Source organism: Oncorhynchus nerka, linkage group LG4 (assembly GCF_034236695.1).
Source record: "Oncorhynchus nerka isolate Pitt River linkage group LG4, Oner_Uvic_2.0, whole genome shotgun sequence".
NCBI lineage: Eukaryota > Metazoa > Chordata > Actinopteri > Salmoniformes > Salmonidae > Oncorhynchus > Oncorhynchus nerka.
The window spans coordinates 8,801,153-8,825,804 of NC_088399.1; the positions used below are offsets into that span (position 1 = coordinate 8,801,153).

The 24,652-nt window shown below is 42.5% G+C and overlaps 1 protein-coding gene across 2 annotated transcripts in view; it reads right to left on the bottom strand.

Annotated features, from left to right (window-relative positions):
- Nucleotides 1-22,295, bottom strand: part of mvb12ba (multivesicular body subunit 12Ba) — a 46,772-nt gene extending 24,477 nt beyond the window's left edge. The window contains exons 1-3 of one of the 2 annotated variants that reach the window (XM_029648182.2): nt 22,052-22,295; nt 12,221-12,343; nt 2,869-2,976 (exon numbers count right to left, since the gene is read on the bottom strand). In XM_029648182.2, coding sequence (XP_029504042.1) covers nt 2,869-2,976; nt 12,221-12,334 — 222 coding nt within the window. In that variant the 5' untranslated portion in view covers nt 12,335-12,343; nt 22,052-22,295. Of the gene's footprint in view, nt 1-2,868; nt 2,977-12,220; nt 12,344-21,858; nt 22,007-22,051 lie in introns of those variants that run through there. The other variant, XM_029648180.2, reaches the window with a different exon arrangement.
- Between the last annotated feature and the right edge of the window lie 2,357 nt (nt 22,296-24,652).

Here is a 24,652-nt window from a genome sequence, read left to right on the forward strand (position 1 = left end):
CAGTGTATATTGGTTTCTACCTTCCAGGATGTGTATCAACTGGCCCCATCAAGTGATCAGACCAAGTTGTATGTTACAGACCTATGCTTTTCACAGCAACTCTACAGATCAAGTTCGTACAGGAATTGTTCAAACTGGATTTACTTAAAAAAACAGACCTCACAAAGCAGCCATCATCTCAAAAGTATAAGAAAAAGAACATCAGTATGAGTAAGGAATTCCTGATTTGACAACGGTGCAACAGACCAAAGAGGTCAAAGAGTCAAATGGAACACTGGAATCATTCCAGAATAACATCCCTGCGGCGAAGGAGAAAATCTTTTGTAACTCGGAGATGTTTGTTTGGGAAAGCCTTTGTGAGAACGCCTGTCAACTACGCCCAAGGACCGCTGTCCAATGTTCTCCATGGAGCTGGTCAAACTGTTCTCCTTTCTCTACCAACAGGCTCTACGCCTAAATAAGGTCATCGGTATCACAGTTCTCTACCAATAGGCTCTACGCCTAAATAAGGTCATCGGTATCACAGTTCTCTACCAACAGGCTCTACGCCTAAATAAGGTCATCGGTATCACAGTTCTCTACCAACAGGCTCTACGCCTAAATAAGGTCATCGGTATCACAGTTCTCTACCAACAGGCTCTACGCCTAAATAAGGTAATCGGTATCACAGTTCTCTACCAACCGGCTCTACGCCTAAATAAGGTCATCGGTATCACAGTTCTCTACCAATAGGCTCTACGCCTAAATAAGGTCATCGGTATCACAGTTCTCTACCAACAGGCTCTACGCCTAAATAAGGTCATCGGTATCACAGTTCTCTACCAACAGGCTCTACGCCTAAATAAGGTCACCGGTATCACAGTTCTCTACCAATAGGCTCTACGCCTAAATAAGGTCATCGGGATCACAGTTCTCTACCAACAGGCTCTACGCCTAAATAAGGTCATCGGTATCACAGTTCTCTACCAACAGGCTCTACGCCTAAATAAGGTCATCGGTATCACAGTTCTCTACCAACAGGCTCTACGCCTAAATAAGGTAATCGGTATCACAGTTCTCTACCAACCGGCTCTACGCCTAAATAAGGTCATCGGTATCACAGTTCTCTACCAATAGGCTCTACGCCTAAATAAGGTCATCGGTATCACAGTTCTCTACCAACAGGCTCTACGCCTAAATAAGGTCATCGGTATCACAGTTCTCTACCAACAGGCTCTACGCCTAAATAAGGTCATCGGTATCACAGTTCTCTACCAACAGGCTCTACACCTAAATAAGGTAATCGGTATCACAGTTCTCTACCAACCGGCTCTACGCCTAAATAAGGTCATCGGTATCACAGTTCTCTACCAATAGGCTCTACGCCTAAATAAGGTCCTCGGTATCACAGTTCTCTACGCCAGGTAATCGGGGTGGCAGGGTAGCCTAGTGGTTAGAGTGTTGGACTAGTTATCGGAAGGTTGCAAGTTCAAACCCCCGAGCTGACAAGGTACAAATCTGTCGTTCTGCCCCTGAACAGGCAGTTAAACCCACTGTTCCTAGGCCGTCATTGAAAATAAGAATTTGTTCTTAACTGACTTGCCTAGTTAAATAAAAGGTAAAATTTTAAAAAGTATCACAGTTCCAGGATCCACCAGGGTAGATTTTGCCTTTGTTACTTTGTGCCAAGTTTCCAACCATAGTGGTTCAGTTGGTAGAGCAGGACACTGTCCTGTATGGTTCAGTTGGTAGAGCAGGACACTTGCAATGCCAGGGTTGTGGGTTCAATTCCCACGGGGGACCAGTATGAAAAATATACGCACACATGGTTAAGTCGCTTTGGATAAAAAGGTGCTTGGCATATGTTATAGCACCTGGTAAAGCGTTATATAAATCAAATTCTTATTTTTTGGGGCTAATTAGCCTAAGCAGAGAAACTGGTGACTCTTGCAGAATATGTTTGTCAGGTAACATAAATTATGGTACAAAAAAGCTGCCAGAAAACAAGGTGCTTCAGATGAGATATTTTGGTCTCTTTCCCCATCACAGAGAGTGAGTCATGCTTGCTGTTTGAGTTTCTGATTAGAGTGGCTTATTGTATTGTTGTGTTGGGAAACAGGTTCCTCCTCCCTACAGTAATTATTTGAACATCAGGGCTCTCCAGAGGGTGTCTGCCCAACGCGTCACCGGGGGCAAACTACCTGCCCTCCAGGACACCTACAGCATCTGATGTCACAGGAAGGCCAAAAAGATCATCAAGTACATCAACCACCCCGAGCCACTGCCTGTTCACCCCGCTATCATCCAGAAGGTGAGGTCAGTACAGGTTCATCAAAGCGGGGACCAAGAGACTGAAAAACAGCTTTATCTCAAGGACATCAGACTGTTAAGCAGCCATCACTATTCAGCTTCCACCCGGTTACTCAACCCTGCACCTTAGAGGCTGCTGCCCCATATACATAGACATGTGGTCTCTGGTCACTTAAATAATGGAACACTGGTCACTTTAATAATGGAACACTGGTCACTTGAATAATGTTTACATACTGCTTTGCTCATTTCATATGTATATACTGTATTCTATTCTACTGTATTTTAGTCAATGCCACTCTGACATTGCTCGTCCTGACATTTATATATTTCTTAATTCCATTATTTTACATTTAGCTGTGTGTACTGTCGTGTATTTTTAGATTCTACTGTACTGTTGGAGCTAGGTACACAAGCATTTCGCTACACCCACAATAACATCTGCTAAATATGTGTATGTGACCAATAAATTGTGATTCGATTTAGTAGACAAACCATTCAGGAGCACAGATTTTCATCACAGTGGGCATTAGAGTGGCAGTGTGGTATCATTAATGTATGTCGACTTCCATCACTTACGTTTTCTTTAGAGAAGACCCTGGTGAAACAGAGGTAGCGTGTCACCTTGGATTTGAACAGGCCGTCTTTCCACAAGTCAGCGTCAAGACCATCTGTTGTTTGGGAGACCTGTTGGTTGGAGAGGGATAGACATTTAGAGGGGCGTCGCTAGTCAGTGTGGACCTATCACCATTGAGGGAAGATCGTGATGAATCTGTTGATGCTGGCAAATAAAAGGATTTTACTGGCCGATTGACACGAGGTCAGGTCAAGCTTGGAGACAGACAATGGCAGTTTTCTACTTAAGTTCCAGACTGAAAACTGACACCTATTGTCAAAACACAACACTTGAAAAGACGTGAACACAAATACTAAACATTGACATTAAACTCATGTCAAAAAAATAGGATTAAGCAAACGGGAATTGAGGGATCCACCTCTCAGTAACTCTGAGGATATTTGAACCTGTGGGATATTGGGGTGTTACACCACTGCTCATGTAAGTAGGTCTTCTGTATCCGGCCAATCCAGCAGTGCCTGTTAACTTGAGAGAGAGAAGAAGAAGACAAAAACTGCAGGATAAGCGACCTGCAGGATAAGCGATAAGCGACCTGCAGGATAAGCGATAAGCGACCTGCAGGATAAGCGATAAGCGACCTGCAGGAAGCGACCTGCAGGATAAGCGATAAGCGACCTGCAGGATAAGCGATAAGCGACCTGCAGGATAAGCGATAAGCGACCTGCAGGATAAGCGATAAGCGACCTGCAGGATAAGCGATAAGCGACCTGCTGGATAAGCGATAAGCGACCTGCTGGATAAGCGATAAGCGACCTGCAGGATAAGCGATAAGCGACCTGCAGGATAAGCGATAAGCGACCTGCAGGATAAGCGACCTGCTGGATAAGCGACCCTCACGCAAAAGCAACACATTCTTGGGTTTCTCCGTGGCAACAGGAATTCTGTGGTCCACCAAGGCTGGTTTGGAAGCCACTGCCACCCCAATGATGTATAATTGAGTTCAGAGGGAAGTGTCTATACTTGGCTATCAGTGAGAAATGTAGATTCCCTGTCAGACCAGAGGTCAGCGAAGCCTCGACAATGATATTTTCTCTACCACAGAGAGATAAAAAACGTTGGTGGTGGTGGGGGACTGCTTTTCCAAAAATGAGTTTTGATGGAGCGAGCCAGTTAATGGACCGAGTACTACTAACCAACTGGCAAGGACCATACATGGAAGGAGAAAGAGAGAAAATGCCTGGGGTTTGAAGTTGGTGGTTTAGGAAACGTACAAGACATCTTTTCTCAGCCTCTTTTCCAGGGTCAGTGCCCACCGCATCCTGTTGGTTTTACACCTGCATTGTTTGCTGTTTGGGGTTTTAGGCTGGGTTTCTGTACAGCACTTTGAGATATCAGCTGATGTACGAAGGGCTATATAAATAAATTTGATTTGATTTGATCCTGTTGAGGGCCCATGGGAGAGATCCAGTGTAAGATTAAGGACGAGGGGTACTCGTGACAAAGAGAAGTGGGGTTACGCCACCCTGACACGGACTGGGCACTAGTCTGGAGGGACGCCACCCTGTGTGTCGGTGTATATTTGTGGGAGGGGGGGGGGGGGGTTGATATGCTAAGTCAGCCCTCTGTTGTGATGTATATGTAGCCTCTGTTCAGGGGTCATGGAAGGGTCATTGAGCAGTTTGGAATGAGCACGCCTGAAGGAACATACTGAACAAGTATGGTGTGTGTGTGTGTGTGTGTGTGCCCTTGAACAGATAGCCTGTGCTGCTAAAAAGTACATTTGATGGGGGCAAACGCACCAATACAGAAATAACACATCCCTGCAGTCCTGATAATATAATCAGATAAAATTGTGGGCATTCAGAGGTAAAAATCCAACCCTGAACAAATTCACTAGTGTGTCAGAGTGTGGTGTTTGCAGAGCTGTAGCCGCAAACATTACGAGTGAAGTAGAGACTGTGCCAATCCCATTGAAGACAGGAGACGTACAGACCTATGACTGGATAGCAATAGACTAGCTGTACGCAAATTCATCCAGCTGCTTTCAAAGAAGCTCGGCGGAAGGAAGTTGAAAAGAAAATCAATAAAAAAGTAAACGACTGGACTATCTAGGTGAAGAGTCCACACTAAAAGCGCTAGCCAAATGCCAGCTAACGAGACTAGGAGTTTTGTTAGATCTCTGCCCAGGTGTGGAGGGCCGGTAGGCCAAAACAACAATCACAATATTCTAAGAATGGATCAGAACTGACAACCGAGGAATATTTTCAGGATAACTCGTTTAATTCAAAGTGTGCTCTTCTCCACGTTTCTCAGTGCCGCTCAATATCTACTGTATATCCTGTCACATGACAGGAATTTCTAGGCCTACTGTTTACCATTAGGCACTAGACCAGCGTATTTAGCTTAAGTATTTGCATTTTAAAATACTTACTTTGTGAATTTGACTTAAAAAAAAAAAGTATCTTCAAATATGCTGAACAAAAGCAAACGCAACAATTTCAAAGATTATACTGAGTTACAGTTCATATGAGGAAATCAGTCAATTAAAATAAATTAATGAGGGCCTAATCTATGGATTTCACATGACTGGAAATACAGCTATGCACCTGTTGATCACAAACTGAAGGTCTCACAACGGCCTCTGGATCACGGCATGGTATTTCTGTGCATTCAAATTGCCAGTGATAAATTGCAATTGTGTTCGTTGTCCGTAGCTTATGCCTGCCAATAACATTACCCCACCACCACGGGGCACTCTGTTCACAGCGTTGACATCAGCAAACTGCTCACCCACACGAAGGCATACACACGTGGTCTGTGGTTGTGAGGCCGGTTGGATGTACTGCCAAATTTTCTAAAACGATGTTGGTGGTTAAATTAACATTAAATTATCTGGCAACAGCTCTGGTTGACGTCATCAGCCAGCATGCCAATTGCATGCGCCCTCAACTTGAGACATCTGTAGCAGTGACCAAACTGCACATTTTAGAGTCCCCAGCACAAGGCGCACATGTGTAATGATCATGCTGTTTAATCAGCTTCTTGATATGCCGCACCAGTCAGGTGGATCGATTATCTTGGCAAAGAAGAAATGCTCACTAACAAGAACATAAACAAATTTGTATTACATTTATTTATTTAAAAAAATCTAATATACATAAGTATTCACACCCCTGAGTCAATACTTTGTAGAAGCAACTTTGGCGGCAATTACAGCTGTGAGTCTTTCTGGGTAAGTCTAACAGCTTTACACACCTGGATTGTGCAACATTTGCCATTATTTTAAAAAATTCTTCAAGCTCTGTCAAATTGATTGTTGATCATCGCTAGACAACCATTGCTTTGCCGCAGTATTACTTTAGTGCCTTGTTGCAAATATGATGCATATTTCAGAATATTTTTTATTCTGTACAGGCTTCCTTCTTTTCACTCTGTCAATTAGGTTAGTATTGTGGAATAACTACAATGTTGTTGATCAATCCTCCATTCTCTCCTATCACAGCCATTAAACTCTGTTACTGTTTTAAAGTCCCCATTGGCCTCATGGGGAAGTTTCCTTCCTCTCCAACAACCGAGTTAGGAAGGACACCTGTATCTTTGTAGTGACTGGGTGTATTAATACACCATCCAAAGTGTAATTAATACTCACCATACACCATACTCAAAAGGAACATTCAATGTCTGCTTTTTATATTGCGAGGCATTGGAAAACCTCCACGGTATTTGTGGTTGAATCTGTGTTAGAAATTCACATCTTGGGGCCTCCCAAGAATGGAAATCCCAAGCAGCAGAGGACCAGGCTGAGAAGAACTGTTACTAGGGAAGGGTTCACTGTGGCAGCTGGTAACGATGGCCAACAGCCAATCACAAGCTGTTATAATCTTGGGGGATATTCGGATCTATGCGCCACTCCCAGACTTTCGTGACATCGGGTCGTGGCTTTGCGCCATCTGCCCGCACACAGAAATGAGTCTCTTCTCCATGGCAATGAGTCAGCGGGTGCCTTTCCTTTGAGATGGTGAGAAGGAGAGCGTGACCATCAATGACAAGCCTGAGTCAATGACTACACTCGGGGAACGAGGCTGGAGGGCACTCGGGGAACGAGGCTGGAGGGCACTCGGGGAACGAGGCTGGAGGGCACCCGGGGAACGAGGCTGGAGGGCACCCGGGGAACGAGGCTGGAGGGCACCCGGGGAACGAGGCTGGAGGGCACCCGGGGAACGAGGCTGGAGGGCACCCGGGGAACGAGGCTGGAGGGCACCCGGGGAACGAGGCTGGAGGGCACCCGGGGAACGAGGCTGGAGGGCACCCGGGGAACGAGGCTGGAGGGCACCCGGGGAACGAGGCTGGAGGGCACCCGGGGAACGAGGCTGGAGGGCACCCGGGGAGGGCACCCGAGGCTGGAGGGCACCCGGGGAACGAGGCTGGAGGGCACCCGGGGAACGAGGCTGGAGAGCACCCGGGGAACGAGGCTGGAGAGCACCCGGGGAACGAGGCTGGAGAGCACTCAGGGAGTATAAAGGAATGTTTAACGATGTGTATTCAGAACAGAAACTAACTTGTCAATAGTTACAGAAGTGCAGAATGCTGAATTTAATTTCCATATTTGGTATTTTACTTGGATCCCCATTACCGGTTGCAAAAGCAGCAGCTACTCTTCCCGGGGTCCAACACAAAACATGACATAATGCAGATAATTAATAGACAATAACAGAACTAAATAAATAAAAAAAATTAAAAGGCACACGTAGTCTACATATCAATGTATACACACAAACTATCTGGGTCAAATAGGGGAGAGGCGTTGTGCCGTGAGGTGTTGCATTATCTGTTTAAAAAACAAACATGTTCTGTTCATTTGAGCAATATGAGATGGAACAGAATTCCATGCAATAACGTCTCTATATAATTTTGTACTCTTCCTTGAATGTGTTCTGGATTTGGGGACGGTGAAAAGACCCCTGGTGGCATGTCTGGTGGGATAAGTGTGTGTGTCAGAGCTGTGTGTAAGTTGACTATGCAAACAATTAGGAATTTAACACATTAATGTTTCTTATAAAAATAAGTGATGCTGTCAGTCTCTCCTCAACTCCCAGCGAAGAGAGACTGGCATGCATAGTATTTATATCAGCCCCCTGATTACAATGAAGAGCAAAGCGTGCCGCTCTGTTCAGGACCAGCTGCAGCTGTCAGTCTTTCCTTGCAGCACTAGACCACACGACTGGACAATAATCAAGATCAGATATAACTAGAGCAGGACTCGCTTTTTGGAGTGTCTCTTTATTACGGACAGACTTCTCCCCATCTCTTTATTACAGACAGACTTCTCCCCATCTCTTTATTACGGACAGACTTCTCCCCATCTTTACAACCATTGAATCTATATGTTTTGACCATGATAGTTTACAATCTAAGGCAACACCAAGTAATTTAGTCTCTTCAACTTGTTCCACAGCCACATCATTCATTACCAGATTCAGCTGAGGTCTAGAACTTAAGGAATGATTTGTACCAATTACAATGCTCTTAGTTTTAGAGATGTTCAGGACCAGTTTATTACTGGCCAACCATTCCAAAACAGACTGCAACTCTTTGTTAAGGATTTCAGTGACTTCATTAGCTGTGGTTGCTGATGCTTATATGGTTGCATCAGCAGAAGACATGGACACACAGAGGGCCTAGAGAGCTGCCCTGCGGTACACCACACTTTACATGTTTGACATTAGAGAAGCTTCCATTACAAAAAAAATAACAGTTCTATTGGATCGATTGCCATATCGTAGATCCCGAGCTGAGGTTGAAAGGTCATACGTTTTTTTTCTCCAACAGGTTATAGTCAATAATATCAAAGGCTGCACTGAAATCTAACAGTCAATTTTCTTATAAATTTCTCCATACCCAGGGAGGAGATATCGTTGTTGTTGGTAAAGGAAGGCATGCGATAGATGCCCTCCAGCCTACGCTAGTCCGATGTTTGGTTTGAGCTTTGCTGAGTTCACAAACAAACTCCTGCCTTCCCAAGTGCCCACAGGGCTAGACTTTCTGCTGCCCATCCACCCTGCAGTGTGAGCCTGTGTCCATGTAAACTTGCACCTGCAAATTTCTCCAGTTCAACTTGGGCACACTATGAGTTAGGCCTAGGTCCTCTGGGTGCCAGCAGAAAGGATGAGGCACAGCCGAGAGGCTACATCAGTGTGGAGGCCTAGAGAACTTCAACAGGCTAACAAGATGGCCACCTTCTGAATCATAAACACAAGGCTGCTGGCTGCAACGCTCAAGGAGACTCAAACTGCAGGATGTTGTTTCACATTGAAAAGTACAACTAGGCCTAGGGATGTGCATCTTTCCCTTTCCAGATGATTCAATACGTATAGATACATGGGCTCCGATACAGGAGCCATACATTTTTAATTTGAAACGAGGTGTGTGTGTGTGTGTGTGTGTGTGTGCGCATGTAGGCACCTGAACTGAGCCATAAGAGAGACTTGGCATTCTACATTTGCATTGGTTTGGGATCCGATGCACTTGCATCTTAAACATTTGAAAAAAATCTGTGACTGGTTACATCCCTACCTACAGTTGAAGTCGGAGGTTTACATACACCTTAACCAAATACATTCACACTCAGTTTTTCACAATTCCTGACATTTAATCCTAGTAAAAATTCCCTGTCTTAGGTCAATTAGGATCACCACTTTATTTTAAGAATGTGAAATGTCAGAATAATAGTAGAGAATGATTTATTTCAGCTTTTATTTCTTTCATCACATTCCCAGTGGGTCAGAAGTTCAGACACTCAATTAGTATTGCCTTTAAATTGCTTAAATTGGGTCAAACGTTTTGAGTGCCTTCCACAAGCTTCCTACAATAAGTTTGGTGAATTTTGGCCCATTCGTCCTGACAGAGCTGGTGTAATGGAGTCAGGTTTGTAGACCTCCTTGCTCGCACACGCTTTGTGATGGGCTTTGTCAGGGCTTTGTGATGGCCACTCCAATACCTTGACTGTGTTGTCCTTTAGCCATTTTGCCACAATTTTGGAAGTACGCTTGGGGTCATTGTCCATTGGGAAGACCGATTTGCGACCAAGCTTTAACTTCCTGACTGATGTCTTGAGATGTTGCTTCAATATATCCATATAATTTCCCTTCCTTATGATGCCATCTATTTTGTGAAGTGCACCAGTCCCTCCTGCAGCAAAGCACCCCCACAACATGATGCTGCCACCCCCGTGCTTCACGGTTGGGATGGTGTTCTTAGGCTTGCAAGCCTCCCCCTTTTCCTCCAAACATAACGATGGACACTATGGCCAAACCGTTCAATTTTTTTTTTCTTCATCAGACCAGAGGACACATTTCTCAAACAAGTATGATCTTTGTCCCCATGTGCAGTTGCAAACAGCAGTCTGACTTTTTATGGCGGTTTTGGAGCAGTGGCTTCTTCCTTGTTGAGTGAGCCTTTCAGGTTCTCGATATAGGACTCGTTTTTACTGTGGATATAGATACATTTGTACCGTTTTCCTCCAGCACAAGGTCCTTTGATTTGCACTTTTCGTACCAAAGTACGTTCATCTCTTGGAGACAGAACGGGTCTCCTTCCTGAGCGGTATGAAGGCTACGTGTTCCCATGGTGTTTATACTTGCGTACTATTGTTTGTACAGATGAATGTGGTACCTTAAGGCGTTTGGAAATTGCTCCCAAGGATGAACCAGACTTGTGGAGGTCTACAATTTTTTTTCTGAAGTCTTGGCTGATTTCTTTAGATTTTCCCATGATGTCAAGCAAAGAGAGTTTGAAGGTAGCCCTTGAAATACATTCACAGGTAGACCTCCAATTGACTCAAATGATGTCAATTAGCCTATCAGAAGCTTCTAAAGCCATGACACCGTTTTCTGGAATTTTCCAAGTTGTTTAACCTCTTCAGTCGACCCTCTACTTTTTTGAACATTCTGTTAAAAATCGCGCAACATTTCAGCGCCCTGCTACTCATGCCAGGAATATAGTATATGCATTTGCTTAGTCTGTGTGGATAGAAAACACTCAGACGTTTAAAAAACTGGTTAAATCACTGCTGTGGCTTTACCAGAACGGCATTTACATCGAAAAGCACAGGAAAAACTGATCACTGAAAATGGGGAAAATATATCCATGCGCTACTTGAACCCATTGATAAACGTGAACCACAATTAATTGACTGAGGTTGCAGTACCTACAGCTTCCACAGGGTGTCTAGAGTCTTGTCATTTCCCTTCGAGTTTTTTCTTGGTCAAACACATACAGGACACCGTATCTAATCCGGTCTAGGACCGGATATTTTCGTTGAGTTTCTAGCCGGACATTTTTCCAGACGGACAGCTAATGATCTTTACATCGCCTCCTGATGAATTTTATCGCTTATTAACGTTTACTAATACCTAAAGTTGCATTACAAACGTATTTCGAAGTGTTTTGTGAAAGTTTATCGTCGACTTTTTGAATTTTAAAAAATGACGTTACGTTTTGAAACAATGTTTTTTTAGTTTATCACACAGTCTACATATAACGATATCTAGGCTTTATATGGACCGATTTAATCGAAATAAAGACCCAAATAGTGTTTATGGGACATCTAGGAGTGCCAACAAAGAAGATGGTGAAAGGTAATGAATGTTTTCTATTTTATTGTGCGGTTTGTGTAACGCCGAAATGCTAATTATTTTGTTTACGTCCCCTGTGGGTCTTTTGGGGTGTTGCATGCTATCAGATAATAGCTTCTCATGCTTTCGCCGAAAAGCATTTTAAAAATCTGACTTGTTGCCTGGATTCACAACGAGTGTAGCTTTAATTCGATACCCTGCATGTGTATTTTAATGAACTTTTGAGTTTTAACTAATACTATTAGCATTTAGCGTAGCGCATTTGCATTTCCAGAGCTCTAGTTGGGACGCAAGCGTCCCGGGTAGAAGCAACAGGTTAAAGGCACAGCCAACTTAGTGTATGTAAACTTCTGACCCACTGGAATTGTGATACAGTGAATTATAAGTGAAATAATCTGTCTGTAAACAATTGTTGGAATAATTACTTGTGTCATGCACAAAGTAGATGTCCTAACCGACTTGCCAAAACTATAGTTGGTTAACAAGAAATTTGTGGAGAGGTTGAAAAATGAGTTTTAATGACTCCAAGCTAAGTGTATGTAATATTCCGACTTCAACTGTATAAGCCTACATCAGTGTTAGAATCAACGCAGTACATGTGTGATTAACATCACAAGCCAAGAATAGCTTGTGTGGCTAAACCTTCATCAAACAGGCTGATTCGATATTCTTTTTAATTAACACATCTTTCCTGAGTCCTGCACCTCCGTGATGTACTCACCACATCATAGCCAGTAGGCGCTCTGTTTCGCGAGGCCACCACCCCCACACCAGTGATGGGGTCCATGGGCAACTCCGGCAGTGCGTCTGAAAGCTCCCGAACCTCAGGCATCATGGGAGAGTTCTGAGGAAGGGGGAAAAAAACACAGCTAGAGTTCAGTGCCTCAAGAACTGTCTGATTGGGCTGAAAAGGTCAAGCGAAAACAGGTCTAATGTAAAAGTTGCCCCTAAGCATAGATCTATGGTTATGGACCCAGTGCTAATGACTAGTAGCAAGACACACTGTCTGTGGTTAAAGATTACAGGGGGGTCTTCAACCTTTTCTAGCATGAGGGCTACTTAAAAAAATTATGAAACATGTCACGAGCTACTCATAAAATGTTTTCCTAGCTTTTAAATAGGCAGTCTTTGTATTTTCCAGTATGACCTTCTCTGTATATTTTTTAATTGTATTTTTTACTCTCAATTTTACAATTATTCATAGAGAACTAAAATGTGATGTCCATATCAATGGTTGAATCACATCCAAAGACAATTTTCTAATAATTAAAAAAAAAACCTGACAAGAGACGGTGTGAGAGAAAGCGAACTGCCATTATCATTATGAAGATCAACCCCAGAATAAATTATTCAATTGGAGTGTTGAACCAGCAGGTTCATAGAATGATGATCCCATTTTACATTAAGGGGATTGGAATTAGCCCACTGTTAGACCAGGCAGTGACTCATTATACAGGGCCTTCAGAAAGTGTTTACACCTTTTTGATTTATTCCACATTTTGTTTTGTTATAGCCTGATTGGATTCAAATTGATTTTTGTTTCTCACCCATCTACGCACAATACCCCATTTTTTATTTTATTTTACCTTTATTTAACTAGGCAAGTCAGTTAAGGACAAATTCTTATTTTCAATGACGGCCTAGGAACAGTGGGTTAACTGCCTGTTCAGAGGCAGTTATGACAAAGTGAACATATTTAGAATCATGTTTGGCAGCAATGGATTGTGTGTAGATTGTACAATATTCACCCATTATTATTTTCCAAATTATTCAAGCTCTGTCAAAATTGATTGTTGATCATTGCTAGACAACCATTTTCAGGTATTGCCATATATTTTCAAGCAGATTTAAGTCAAAACTGTAACTGAGACACTCAGGATCATTCACCGTCTTCTTGGTAAGCAACTCCACTGTATATTTGGCCTTATGTTTTAGGTTATTGTACTGCTGAAAGGTAAATTCATATCCCAGTGTCTAGGATGTAGCCTGTGCTAAGTTCTATTGAGTTTATTTTTTTATCCTGAAAAACTCACTAGTTCTTAACAATTAAAAGCATACCCATAACATGATGCAGCCACCACTATGCTTGAAAATATGGAGAGTGGTACTCAGTACTCATGTGTTGCATTTGCCCCAAAGATAACACTTTGTACTCAGGACAAAAAGTGACTTGCTTTACCACATTTTCTGCAGTTTTACTTTAGTGCCTTGTTGCAAACAGGATGGATGTTTTGGAATATTTTAATCCTGTATAAAAGTGTCCTTTTCATTCTGTCAATTAGGGTAGTATTGTGGTTTAACTATAATGTTGTTGATCCATCCTAATTGTTTTCCTATCACAGCCATTAAACTCAGTAACTGTTTTAAAGTCACCATTGGCCTCACGGTGAATTACTGGAGCGGTTTCCTTCATCTTCGGCAACTGAGTTAGGATGGATGCCTATATTTTGTAGTGACTGGGAGTTTTGATACACTATCCAACATGTAATTAACTGCACTATGCTCAAAGGGATATTCAATGTCTGCTTTTGTATTTTTACACCCATCTTCCAATAGGTGCCCTTCTTTGCGAGACATTGGAAAACCTCCTTGGGCTTTGTTGTATAATCTGTGTTTGAAATTCACTGCTCGACCTTACAGATAATTATGTCTGTGGGGTACAAAGATGAGGTAGTCAAAATCATGTTTAACACTATTATTGACATGCAACTTATATATCACTTGGTACACATTTTTACTCCTCAACTTACTTAGGCTTGCCATAACAACGGGATTGAATACTTATTGCCTCAAGACATCGAAGACTTTTCATTTCTAATTCATTTGTACAAATATTGAAAAACTCTACTTTGACGTTATGGGGATATTGTGTGTAGGCCAGCCAGTGACAAATCTAAACGTAATCAATTTTAAATTCAGCCTGTAAAACAACAAAATGTAGAAAAAAGTCAATGGGTGTGCTGTGTATACTTTCTGAAGTTACTGTTTGAGCATTTTGAAACGATAAAAACTACAACAACAAAAAATATTTGGATCACACTATTCTCTCTGCTTCTCCTCAATTCAGCAGACTGCAGAAGACAGGTTTCAAACCAAGAGAAATTTGATCCAAAAAAATCATATTAATCTTTGGTCTCAACAGTCTGCATTGACAAATAGATTACCGAGGTCCTTACACAAACTGCTCCCTTCCTCTGTGCAGACCACAGAATCCCACAGCCTCATTCCTAATCTGACTTCATACAGCAAAACAAAGATTCACGACAGCACCTCAGAAACAATGAACAGAACATTAAATCCTATGTTCCAGACAGGCACCTAAAGCCACTAGAGCCAAACGGCACCTGAACATGTTTGAACACCATCTCACCAGTTGCAGACACAACAGTGCAACAAATATGAGTAGGAGGAGACAGGGTACTAGTTTTGACCTCGTCAGCAGAGAAGAGCTCAGTTTCACAGAGAGGATGTGGCCTGATTATGACCATTTACCACTGCCTAATAGACAAGACCAGCAGGATTTCACTGATGTTTATCTGAAAGCAAACTTGATCAAATGCTAGTTAACAAAACAAGACAAAAATGTTAGTTGGATTGTTGGAGAAACAACATTGGTCCTGACATGTATTAAGGAAAAGCTGATTCCAATGCTCCGGACAGAAATTACTCAGAGGTAAAAAGGGTAACCTGGCCTCCTTAATAACAAACAGAATCAGATTGCTTTGTAAATGCTTGGCGAGAATTAGAGATTGCAAAGAACACTGCCTCGAACAGCGCAGCAAAAACGGGTTCCACTGATTCACAGATAGGACATGAAATGGAGGACCTGACAGTCTGTGTATGACGGTTTAAACATAAAAAAATGTAATCTCTCCAAAATATGTTCCTGGGTGACCATAAGTTTTATTTTGGGAGCACTAACACCCATAAGCACTCGTCGGATGTCCTGCATGTCAATGGAGACGTCCACAACGGAGTGGAAACGCAACGGCGGTTGAAGGCTGCGTTGCGGGACGGACACTGCATACTTACATTTTGTTCCCTTCGTCTTCAGGCCAACCAGATCACATTGAAGAACAGGTACTTACCACAGAAGAATAAAAACATTTGGTTTTCGATTATGGCTTTATGGGATAGCTAGCAACTTGTAAACAGTTACCCATTCCTATACGAGTACTAGTTGGCTGTTCAGCCAATTATATTGACCGTTGCCTCCCGTTTAAGTTTATTGTGATGGTAATGACGTTTTTTAAATTATAATTATTGGATGGTGGTCACTAGCTACAATGGTATCTTCAACCTAGCCTAGCTTTTAGCAAGCTAGCTGCTCTTAGAGAAACAAGTAACAAAACATGTTTTATTATCACCTGAAACAATATATTTATCCTGTCGTTAATGAAAAAGGTAATTTTGCAAACTTCCAAAATAAATGTGATCTTTGACGAGAGACAGTCTCTCCTCCATCTTGCATTACAAACACTACACTTGTCTGTTCAGTAGAGTGAAAATAACATAAAAATATCTTTTTTTTTTACCCCTGTACATAATGAAATACGTCACGATGTAAACGGGCATAACAAGCTGACTACACTGCTCGCTGCAAAATAAATGTAGAAAGCTATGTTATTCAATTATTGCACCGACACTGCTCGCGTGCGCCAACGAGAGTCTGCGTTGCCAAGGGCTAAAATAGAAGTCAGTTCTATTTCTGACGCAGATCGAGCTGCAAGTCCTGCCTCTCCCATCTCCTCATTGGTTTATAGAAGCAGATACCCACGTGCCATCTCCTCATTGGATATACCCACTTGGGTGACTGAAAGACGAACGAGGTCGGTGGCGGTAATGCACCTAATTTATTAAAGTTGCCAATCGCAATATAAAGTCAAGAGAAGAAAAGGTCTAGAAGGAGGAAAGATGACTAGAAACGATTCGTTTGACCATTTTGTGTGTGGATTAATTGTCGGAGTAGAGGACCTTGTGCATTTCAGGTAAAATAACAACTCAATGTTTATATCCCAGGACAAATTAGCTAGCAACAGCAAGCTAGCTAAACAGGACAAATTTGCTAGCAAGTGCAAGCTAACTAGCTAAATTGCTATAAAGGTTTAATGCTTTTCGACCTGTTCCCAAATTAAATGTCATTGCTTCAGAGTTTGTTTTGATATTTTAACCTGCGTGTCCTGATTGCGTTTGGTGTGGGGGGACAAAATAGATGTATGCACGATGGCGCACGCGCTCAGCCGGTTTGGGGTCTGTGTCAGGCTTCACTGTTCGGTTGTTTCCGAGCGCCCCAGATAAACAAGCAAGTGCAGATTCGTTAGCGCAATGTTCACACCATACTCTACAGCGAAACGGGTTGCTTCTAGCCCAAAAAGCTCAAAAGATCTGACCCATATTACCCGCGCAACATTATCTTCCTATAGCAGTAGCAGATAACCAGGAAAGCATTTTACATTCATAAACCACGTTATGGGCCGTTCTATAAAAATCGAAATTGTATTTGTCACATGCGCCAAATCCAACCTTACAGTGAAATGCGTACTTAAAAGCCCTTAACCAACAACGAAGTTAAGAAAAGCTACTCGTGCATCGACTTTGTTAACCATTTATTTGAACTTTGTTCAGTCACGTTACCTCATTGGCTAGCTAGCTAACAACCTGGGAACTTTAGCAGTACATCCAAACATCTGGTGGCACAGAGAGAAAGGAAAGGGGATATCTTCTTCAGGAGATCAATGATCATAGATCAATGAATGAATGAATGACTGATGTCTTGCATGTCATCACTCAAACTTAACGTTTTTAAAGGGGACCGTGTTCAATTTTCAATGACCTGCATCGCAATAGGAAAATAGTGCTTTGATACAATGTAGAAACCTAATATGATATTTCAATGACAGAAATTCGTATCAACATTTTAGCTTTTATAGTAAACTAATATATTTTTTGTGAGTTTAATCTTGGTGGGCAGGCTTTCATAGTTAACTAATATTTTTATATTATATAATATTTATATTAGTTTTGGAGGAACAACACGTGCTTTAAACATAGCCTAGATCGAATTCATATAGGCTGTATCTCAATCAAATTAAAAATATATTTTCTGTGGTTTTCATAACTAAGTTAGGCGCATCATTGCTCCCAATATTTATTTTTAATTTAAAGCCCTGCGAACAGGTCCCGATCATTATCATCATCATCGTAAAGGGAGAAAACGTCAACAAACATGTCTTACCTAACGCAATAACGCTGTACCGTTAGTAAGAGGGGATATGCATCTTTCTAGTTGTCTGCCACGGATATAAAGTCCTCTGTGTTTACCGTGGTTAAAAGTTGGGGGGGAAATCCACTGATTACAGATATCACTGCAGTTGATATGCAGCCATTGTCAATGGCCTTTGTGAGTTGAGGTAATTTGCTAAATGAAGGACTGTATGTGCCATTTGAGCTGCGACTCGTGCTGCTGAAACAAGTGTGTCTTCCTCATCAATATCACTGTGCACCGTTTACTCTGAAACAAGTGTGTCTTCCTCATCAATATCACTGTGCACCGTTTACTCTGAAACAACAGGTTGTTATTAGTCTTCACCAAAATGGGAGTTGAGACAAAAACAGCATTAGAAAGCCAATATTCTTCCCCCTTTTTTAAATCAGTAGATACCCACATCTGGCGGTTTCTTTTGCCCTGCGTTTGATTTGGGAGTTTAATCTTGATGGTCTTTTGTTAAACATGAAACAACGTAGGCTCCTTGACGAATGAAAACGGTATTTGCCTTCAAAACATTTTTGCTGCATATTTCAGTCTGGAACCTGTCTAGGTTTAGGGGGAGGGGGTTGTCACCTATTCCAAAAAAGGCACACTAGAGCAGTTTACACAAAAAAAGCCTAAAATATTCCAAAACCACAGCTCTTAGTTGGAACACATATTTCCCTACTTTTATAAACCAGTATATTTTTAATTGGAGTTAAAGCTGTGGTGATTTGGTAGAAATGTAGCTCGTCTACAGTTCTTTGTGTATCCCATCCTTTCTTAGAGACCCAATGGGAGGTTGGGTGAGCAGCACGCTGGTGTCTGTAGAGGGAGTGGTCAGATCCAATCTGACTGAGACACGTAACGGAGGGGAAAAGGAGAATGTAGGGAGAAGAACTGTGAACACTTGGCTAGGTTTATTTTTCATGTCAGTTGTCGAAGCAGTGTCCAGATGCACAAGCCTACTGTATGCCTGTGGTAGTACTTCATCCCAGCTGTCATTCCAGGCAATAGGATTTCACATACTTTATGTTGGATTTTCCCTTTTGTCCTCTCTTTTTAAGTGGGCTGAATATTGAGACTTGGGGAGGGGGGGGGGCATCAAACATAGCAGCATATTAATGAGAGCTGAACTCTTTGGAGTTTGCACAGAGCAGGCAACACACTCTGGAGGCTACCTAGGCAACCCGGGGCCCTCCCGCCTGGCATCTCCTTGGCTACCCGGCTCCCTTGCCAAAACAACTGACATAAAGAGGCTGTGTCAACTTGGTGAGGTAAACAGAAGCAGTTCGAGGCAAAGGGAACAACTGATGTGAAATGTATACCACAGGTTTAGGAGGGGACAGACAGACCCCCCCCCCCCCCCCAAGTCACTGGAGTTGAAGCAGCTGATGGTGACAGGCTAGAGAAAGCAACCTGACAAGTGACTTGGTGGCAGGCACCTGACAGTGACAAATATATTAGGCTACTGTACAACCAGTTAACTCACTCATTCACAGAACCAGGAGAAGCCGGACATCATAGCCGTACACACAAGCATGTGCCTAAACAGTGAGAACAAATGCCTAGTGCCTGGTATAGCATGTAGGAATCCAGCATTTGTCAACAGCAGAGGTTAGGTGGGTCACTGGGCTAGCCAAGAAGCTCAAATGCACAACTCACCCATACATGCACAAGCGGGGGGGTCCGACCATGGTCGCCACACATTACACTGTTGTTCACTATGTACATACCACTCACATGTGTGGCTGCTAATGGGGCGAAGCAGGTCCATACCGAGCAGAGTCCTATCTGAATTCCTCTTGTGAAAAAAGACATTGCTAAGGAGACAGGGAGGAACACGACTGCCAAGATTGCAGAGACCATCCAGGCGCGGTATCTCTGCTTACAGTAACATGAGCTGAACAGCAAGTGAACACACTTGAGACACACACACAGAGAGAGCCTGGAATGTGTCATTAACAGGCCTAGATTAGTTTGAGAGCAAGGACAGTTAGAATAGGTAGTGAGTTAAGTAGTCAGCTTGCATTAGGCTAGCTTTGGTCCTCACATGAAGAAAACAAAAACAGCCTACATACCCTAATACAGTAGGACTTTCCAACAATTGGCTTCCTTGCCCCCTTTTTCTGAAGAGAAACTCAAACAAACATCAATTTAAGTGTTACGTCAACTGCTTGGGCAAATGTAGTAAACGGAAACTACCCAAATGTTATGCTCCCACAACAGTTACGTGAAATCATGAGTCACTTCCTCAAGAACCAGTTCCTCATTTAGCTCAAAGCAGGTATGTGAAATCATGGGTCACTTCCTCAAGAACCAGTTCCTCATTTAGCTCAAAGCAGGTATGTGAAATGATGGGTCACTTCCTCAAGAACCAGTTCTTCATTTAGCTTCCCTCCTCTCGCATATTATTAAAATTAACATAAAGAAAACTACCGCGCGCAAGATGGAAGGGGAGGAATACCAAAATGTCTCAGCATTCCAAACAAAAAGGCCTAGGCTACCAAAACATCTTAATTGAAAGTAGTGGCTACTTTGTTTAAAATCTGTATATTGAGGTATTTCAATGTGTAACTCATATTTATTTACCCATTTGTAATCCCAGACAATGACTTAGACGCACAACTTCCTCTCTCTTCATGTAAGAATCATGTCTGAGGCTAAATCCAATGAATTGCTGAACAAGTGTCAGCTAAAATTAGCAAGGTCCATCATCAGATTTTAATTACTTTTCTGCACAGAGATGGTTCTCAAGCATTTAGCCTTGCCTACCTCATGTAGGACAAGTTAACACGTACACCCCAGTAAAGATGATCAAACCTTTCAAACTGAACAAATCCAGCAACAACATCCCAGAACAAATTAATATAGTAACTAGGTATTCTGTATGCCTTGGCAGAGCACCAAGCACTGACTACAGATACCAGACCAAAAACGAATTTACCAGCTATCCCTGCATTTTGCAAATTTAATGACTCCAATTTGGCTATTACATTTAAATTCTTACAAAACTGTTTACAAAATGTGCCAATCACATTCAATAGGCCTAGATAGGAAGAAGTATGCATTTCTGTTTTTAAAAGTTAGGTGGCTGATACAAAGAGTTTGAGACTAAACTGCAATTATACTTAGCTGTAGACTCACTCAACTCAAGAGTAAATGCCTGCATCTCTTGGCTGTTTACTATTTAATCTGAGGCCTCAACAATATTCTGAGTGACCCGAATCCCATGCAAAGGAATACCATTATAGCTTATCTGCTATGCTTTATCTTGGCCGGGTCGCAGTTGCAAATGAGAACTTGTTCTCAACTAGCCTACCTGGTTAAATAAAGGTGAAATAAAAAATAAATCTATATACACTTTCTTGCCAACAAATAGGCACAAGATTGCAAAATACCTTGCTTGGTGTGCATGAGAGTAAATATCTTCATTGGGTGTGTAGCCAGCACAATTTCCTTGGATGAAAAAAAACAACAATGTGGTATGACTGAATGCACTGTGTAGGAAACTAGCTAAATAAGTGGCCTGCTGTATTGACTGGGAACCTAGCCTACCTAGAGACCTAGCTAGCTAGCTTCCTCCAACTAAATATAGTTAGTTCATTAGCTAGGTAACGTTAGTAAATATATATGGCAGTAGAAAGACATACGCTGCTAACTAGCAGCGAAAGTTACTCTTTGGTAAGAGAATGCTTGCTAGCTGATTGTGTGAGTCCTTGACATTGGCACATAGCTTAACGTTAGCAAAACATCGGCAGGCAGCTAACGAACACAGCCAGTGCTAGCTAGCTACTTAGCTAACGTGTTCATTCACATTTCTAACTTAACGAGGTAACTAAAAGTCTATTAAAATAACCAACACGGCTTGCCATAATATGGTAACAGTAGAACTGGTTAATTAAGTTAGTAAACAAAGCTAGCAAGCTAACGAACGTTAGCATCTTTCGTTCCGAAAGAAAAGACAACGAAAGACAAAGTTAGCATGCACCATCGGTAGCTAGTTACGTTAACAGGTTAATTATGCAAAGCAAAATTAGTAACAATATACAATCCATATATATTACTCCAAATGTGTCATCATCTCGTTAAATCTCTCGTATAGACTTAACTGTTACTCGCGGCACAGTGTCCCTCCTTTTCAGACAAAAGCATCTTTTCATGACCACAGAAGCAGCAGGGGGGCTAGCAGTAGTGCTACAAGCCGCGGTCTCGTTCGAGGCCACCGCGGAGAGAAGCAGATGCTAACTACTTAAGCAGCTAAGCTAACTAGCTAGTTTGCAAGCTAACTAATCGATTTCTTACCCAGTGAGGCCCAACAATTCAGATTTTTTTTTTTTTTTTAACAATCTTGGTTTAGACTTTCTGTCTTCTTTTCCTCTTCTCCCCCTTTTTCGGGAATTACAGCCGCAAGAAATGCATCCTTTGTGGGATGTTAGCTAATCCCCCCCCCCAACGAGTTGATTTACTGAGCATTTAGGTGACTGAGATTATAGCTAGCGGATTCTAATAGCTGCCATTTGTGGACATTGCAGTGAGAGAATGAGGGAGTGTACCAAAACAGAAGTGATATGGTAATACACCCTCCCTCCCTGCTCATGTTTGTTTTGTTTTGTGACGGACATATCAACAGTGCATGTAGTTAAGAACTATAAATGTGTCGGCTATAAATTATTTGCTTCTGATGAAAAATGTAGTCATATTGTTTTCCTTTTAATTTAAAAATAAAATAAAATGTATTTATAAAGCCCTTCTTACATCAGCTGATGTCCTAAAGTGCTGTACAGAAACCCAGCCTAAAACCCCAAACAGCAAGCAATACAGGTGTAGAAGCACGGTGGCTAGGAAAAACTCCCTAGAAAAGCCAAAACCTAGGAAGAAACCTAGAGAGGAACCAGGCTCTTCTGGCTGTACCGGGTGGAGATTATAACAGAACATGTCCAAGATGTTCAAATGTTCATAGATGACCAGCAGGGTCAGATAATATAATCACAGTGGTTGTCGAGGATGGTCAGCACCTCAGGAGTAAATGTCAGTTGGCTTTTCATAGTCGATCATTCAGAGTATCTCTACCGCTCCTGCTGTCTCTAGAGAGTTGAAAACAGCAGGTCTGGGACAGATAGCACGTCCGGTGAACAGGTCAGGGTCCCATAGCCGCAGGCAGAACAGTTGAAACTGGAGCAGCAGCACGGCCAGGTGGACTGGGGACAGCAAGGAGTCATCAGGCCAGGTAGTCCTGAGGCATGGTCCTATGGCTCAAGTCCTCCAAGAGAGAGTAAAAGAGAGAGCATACTTAAATTCACACAGGACACCGGATAAGACAGGAGAAATACTCCAGATATAACAGACTGACCCTAGCCCCCCGACAAATAAACTACTGCAGCATAAATACTGGAGGCTGAGACAGGAGGGGTCGGGAGACCCCAGGGCCAAAAAGGCAGGATATAACCCCACCCACTTTGCCAAAGCACAGCCCCCACACCACTAGAGGGATAGCTTCAACCACCAACTTACCATCCTGAGAAAAGGCAGAGTTCAGCCCACAAAGATCTCCGCCACAGCACAACCCAAGAGGGGGCGCCAACCCGGACAGGAAGATCATATCAGTGACTCAACCCACTCAAGTGATGCACCCCTCCTAGGGACTGTATGGAAGAGCACCAGTAAGCCAGTGACTCAGCCCCTGTAATAGGGTTAGAGGCAGAGAATCCCAGTGGAGAGAGGGGAACTAGCCAGGCAGAGACAGCAAGGGCGGTTCATTGCTCAAGTGCCTTTCCATTCACCTTCACATTCCTGGGCCAGACTACACTCAATCATAGGACCTACTGAAGAGATGAGTCCTAATAATTTCCTTCCCCATTATTAGTTTATGTCCATATTCAGCTACAATCTGAGTTAGACCTAGCCTTTGATCATGACTCAGTTCCATTACACATAAGAGTCGTTGGACAAAGGCATCTTCTGTATGGGGGAGTTACTGTGTTTTGTAACAGGTCGCCAAACAACCTATGGGAACATCCCTTTCACATGATGTGATTGAGATGCTTAATATCAAAGAACTTTACAGTCACGTCACACCCTTACTATATTGTATATACTATACACTTGCTATATTGTATTTACTTTGCCACCATGGCCTTTTTTGCCTTTACCTCCCTTCTCACCTAATTTGCTCACATTGTATATAGACTTGTTTTTTTTTTTACTGTATTATTGACTGTATGTTTGTTTTACTCCATGTGTAACTCTGTGTCGTTGTATGTGTCGAACTGCTTTGCTTTATCTTGGCCAGGTCGCAATTGTAAATGAGAACTTGTTCTCAACTTGCCTACCTGGTTAAATAAAGGTGAAATAAAAAATAAAAATAAAAATATTCACGTGACCTGTCACTATGGACGGGTCAGCTGACAACATCAGTAAAACATGGAAGGACAGCTTCAATGGGGGGGCAGAAGTATTTTATTTTTATTTAACTAGGCAAGTCAGTTAAGAACAACTTCTTATTTACAATGATGGCCTACACCGGCTAAAATTGACGACAGTGGGCCAATTGTGCACCGCCCAATTGCCTGGATTTGAACCAGGGTGTCTGTAGTGACGCTTCTAGCACTGAGATGCAGTGCCTTAGACCACTGCGCCACTCAGGAGCCCAAAAGTCTGCTTGAGTTGTGGTTCTGGATGGCCAGATAGCTACCAACAATGATAAGAAACTGCCATGGTTCTGAATGGCCAGATAGCTACCAACAATGATAAGAAACTGCCATGGTTCTGGATGGCCAGATAGCTACCAACAATGATAAGAAACTGCCATGGTTCTGGATGGCCAGATAGCTACCAACAATGATAAGAAACTGCCATGGTTCTGGATGGCCAGATAGCTACCAACAATGATAAGAAACTGCCATG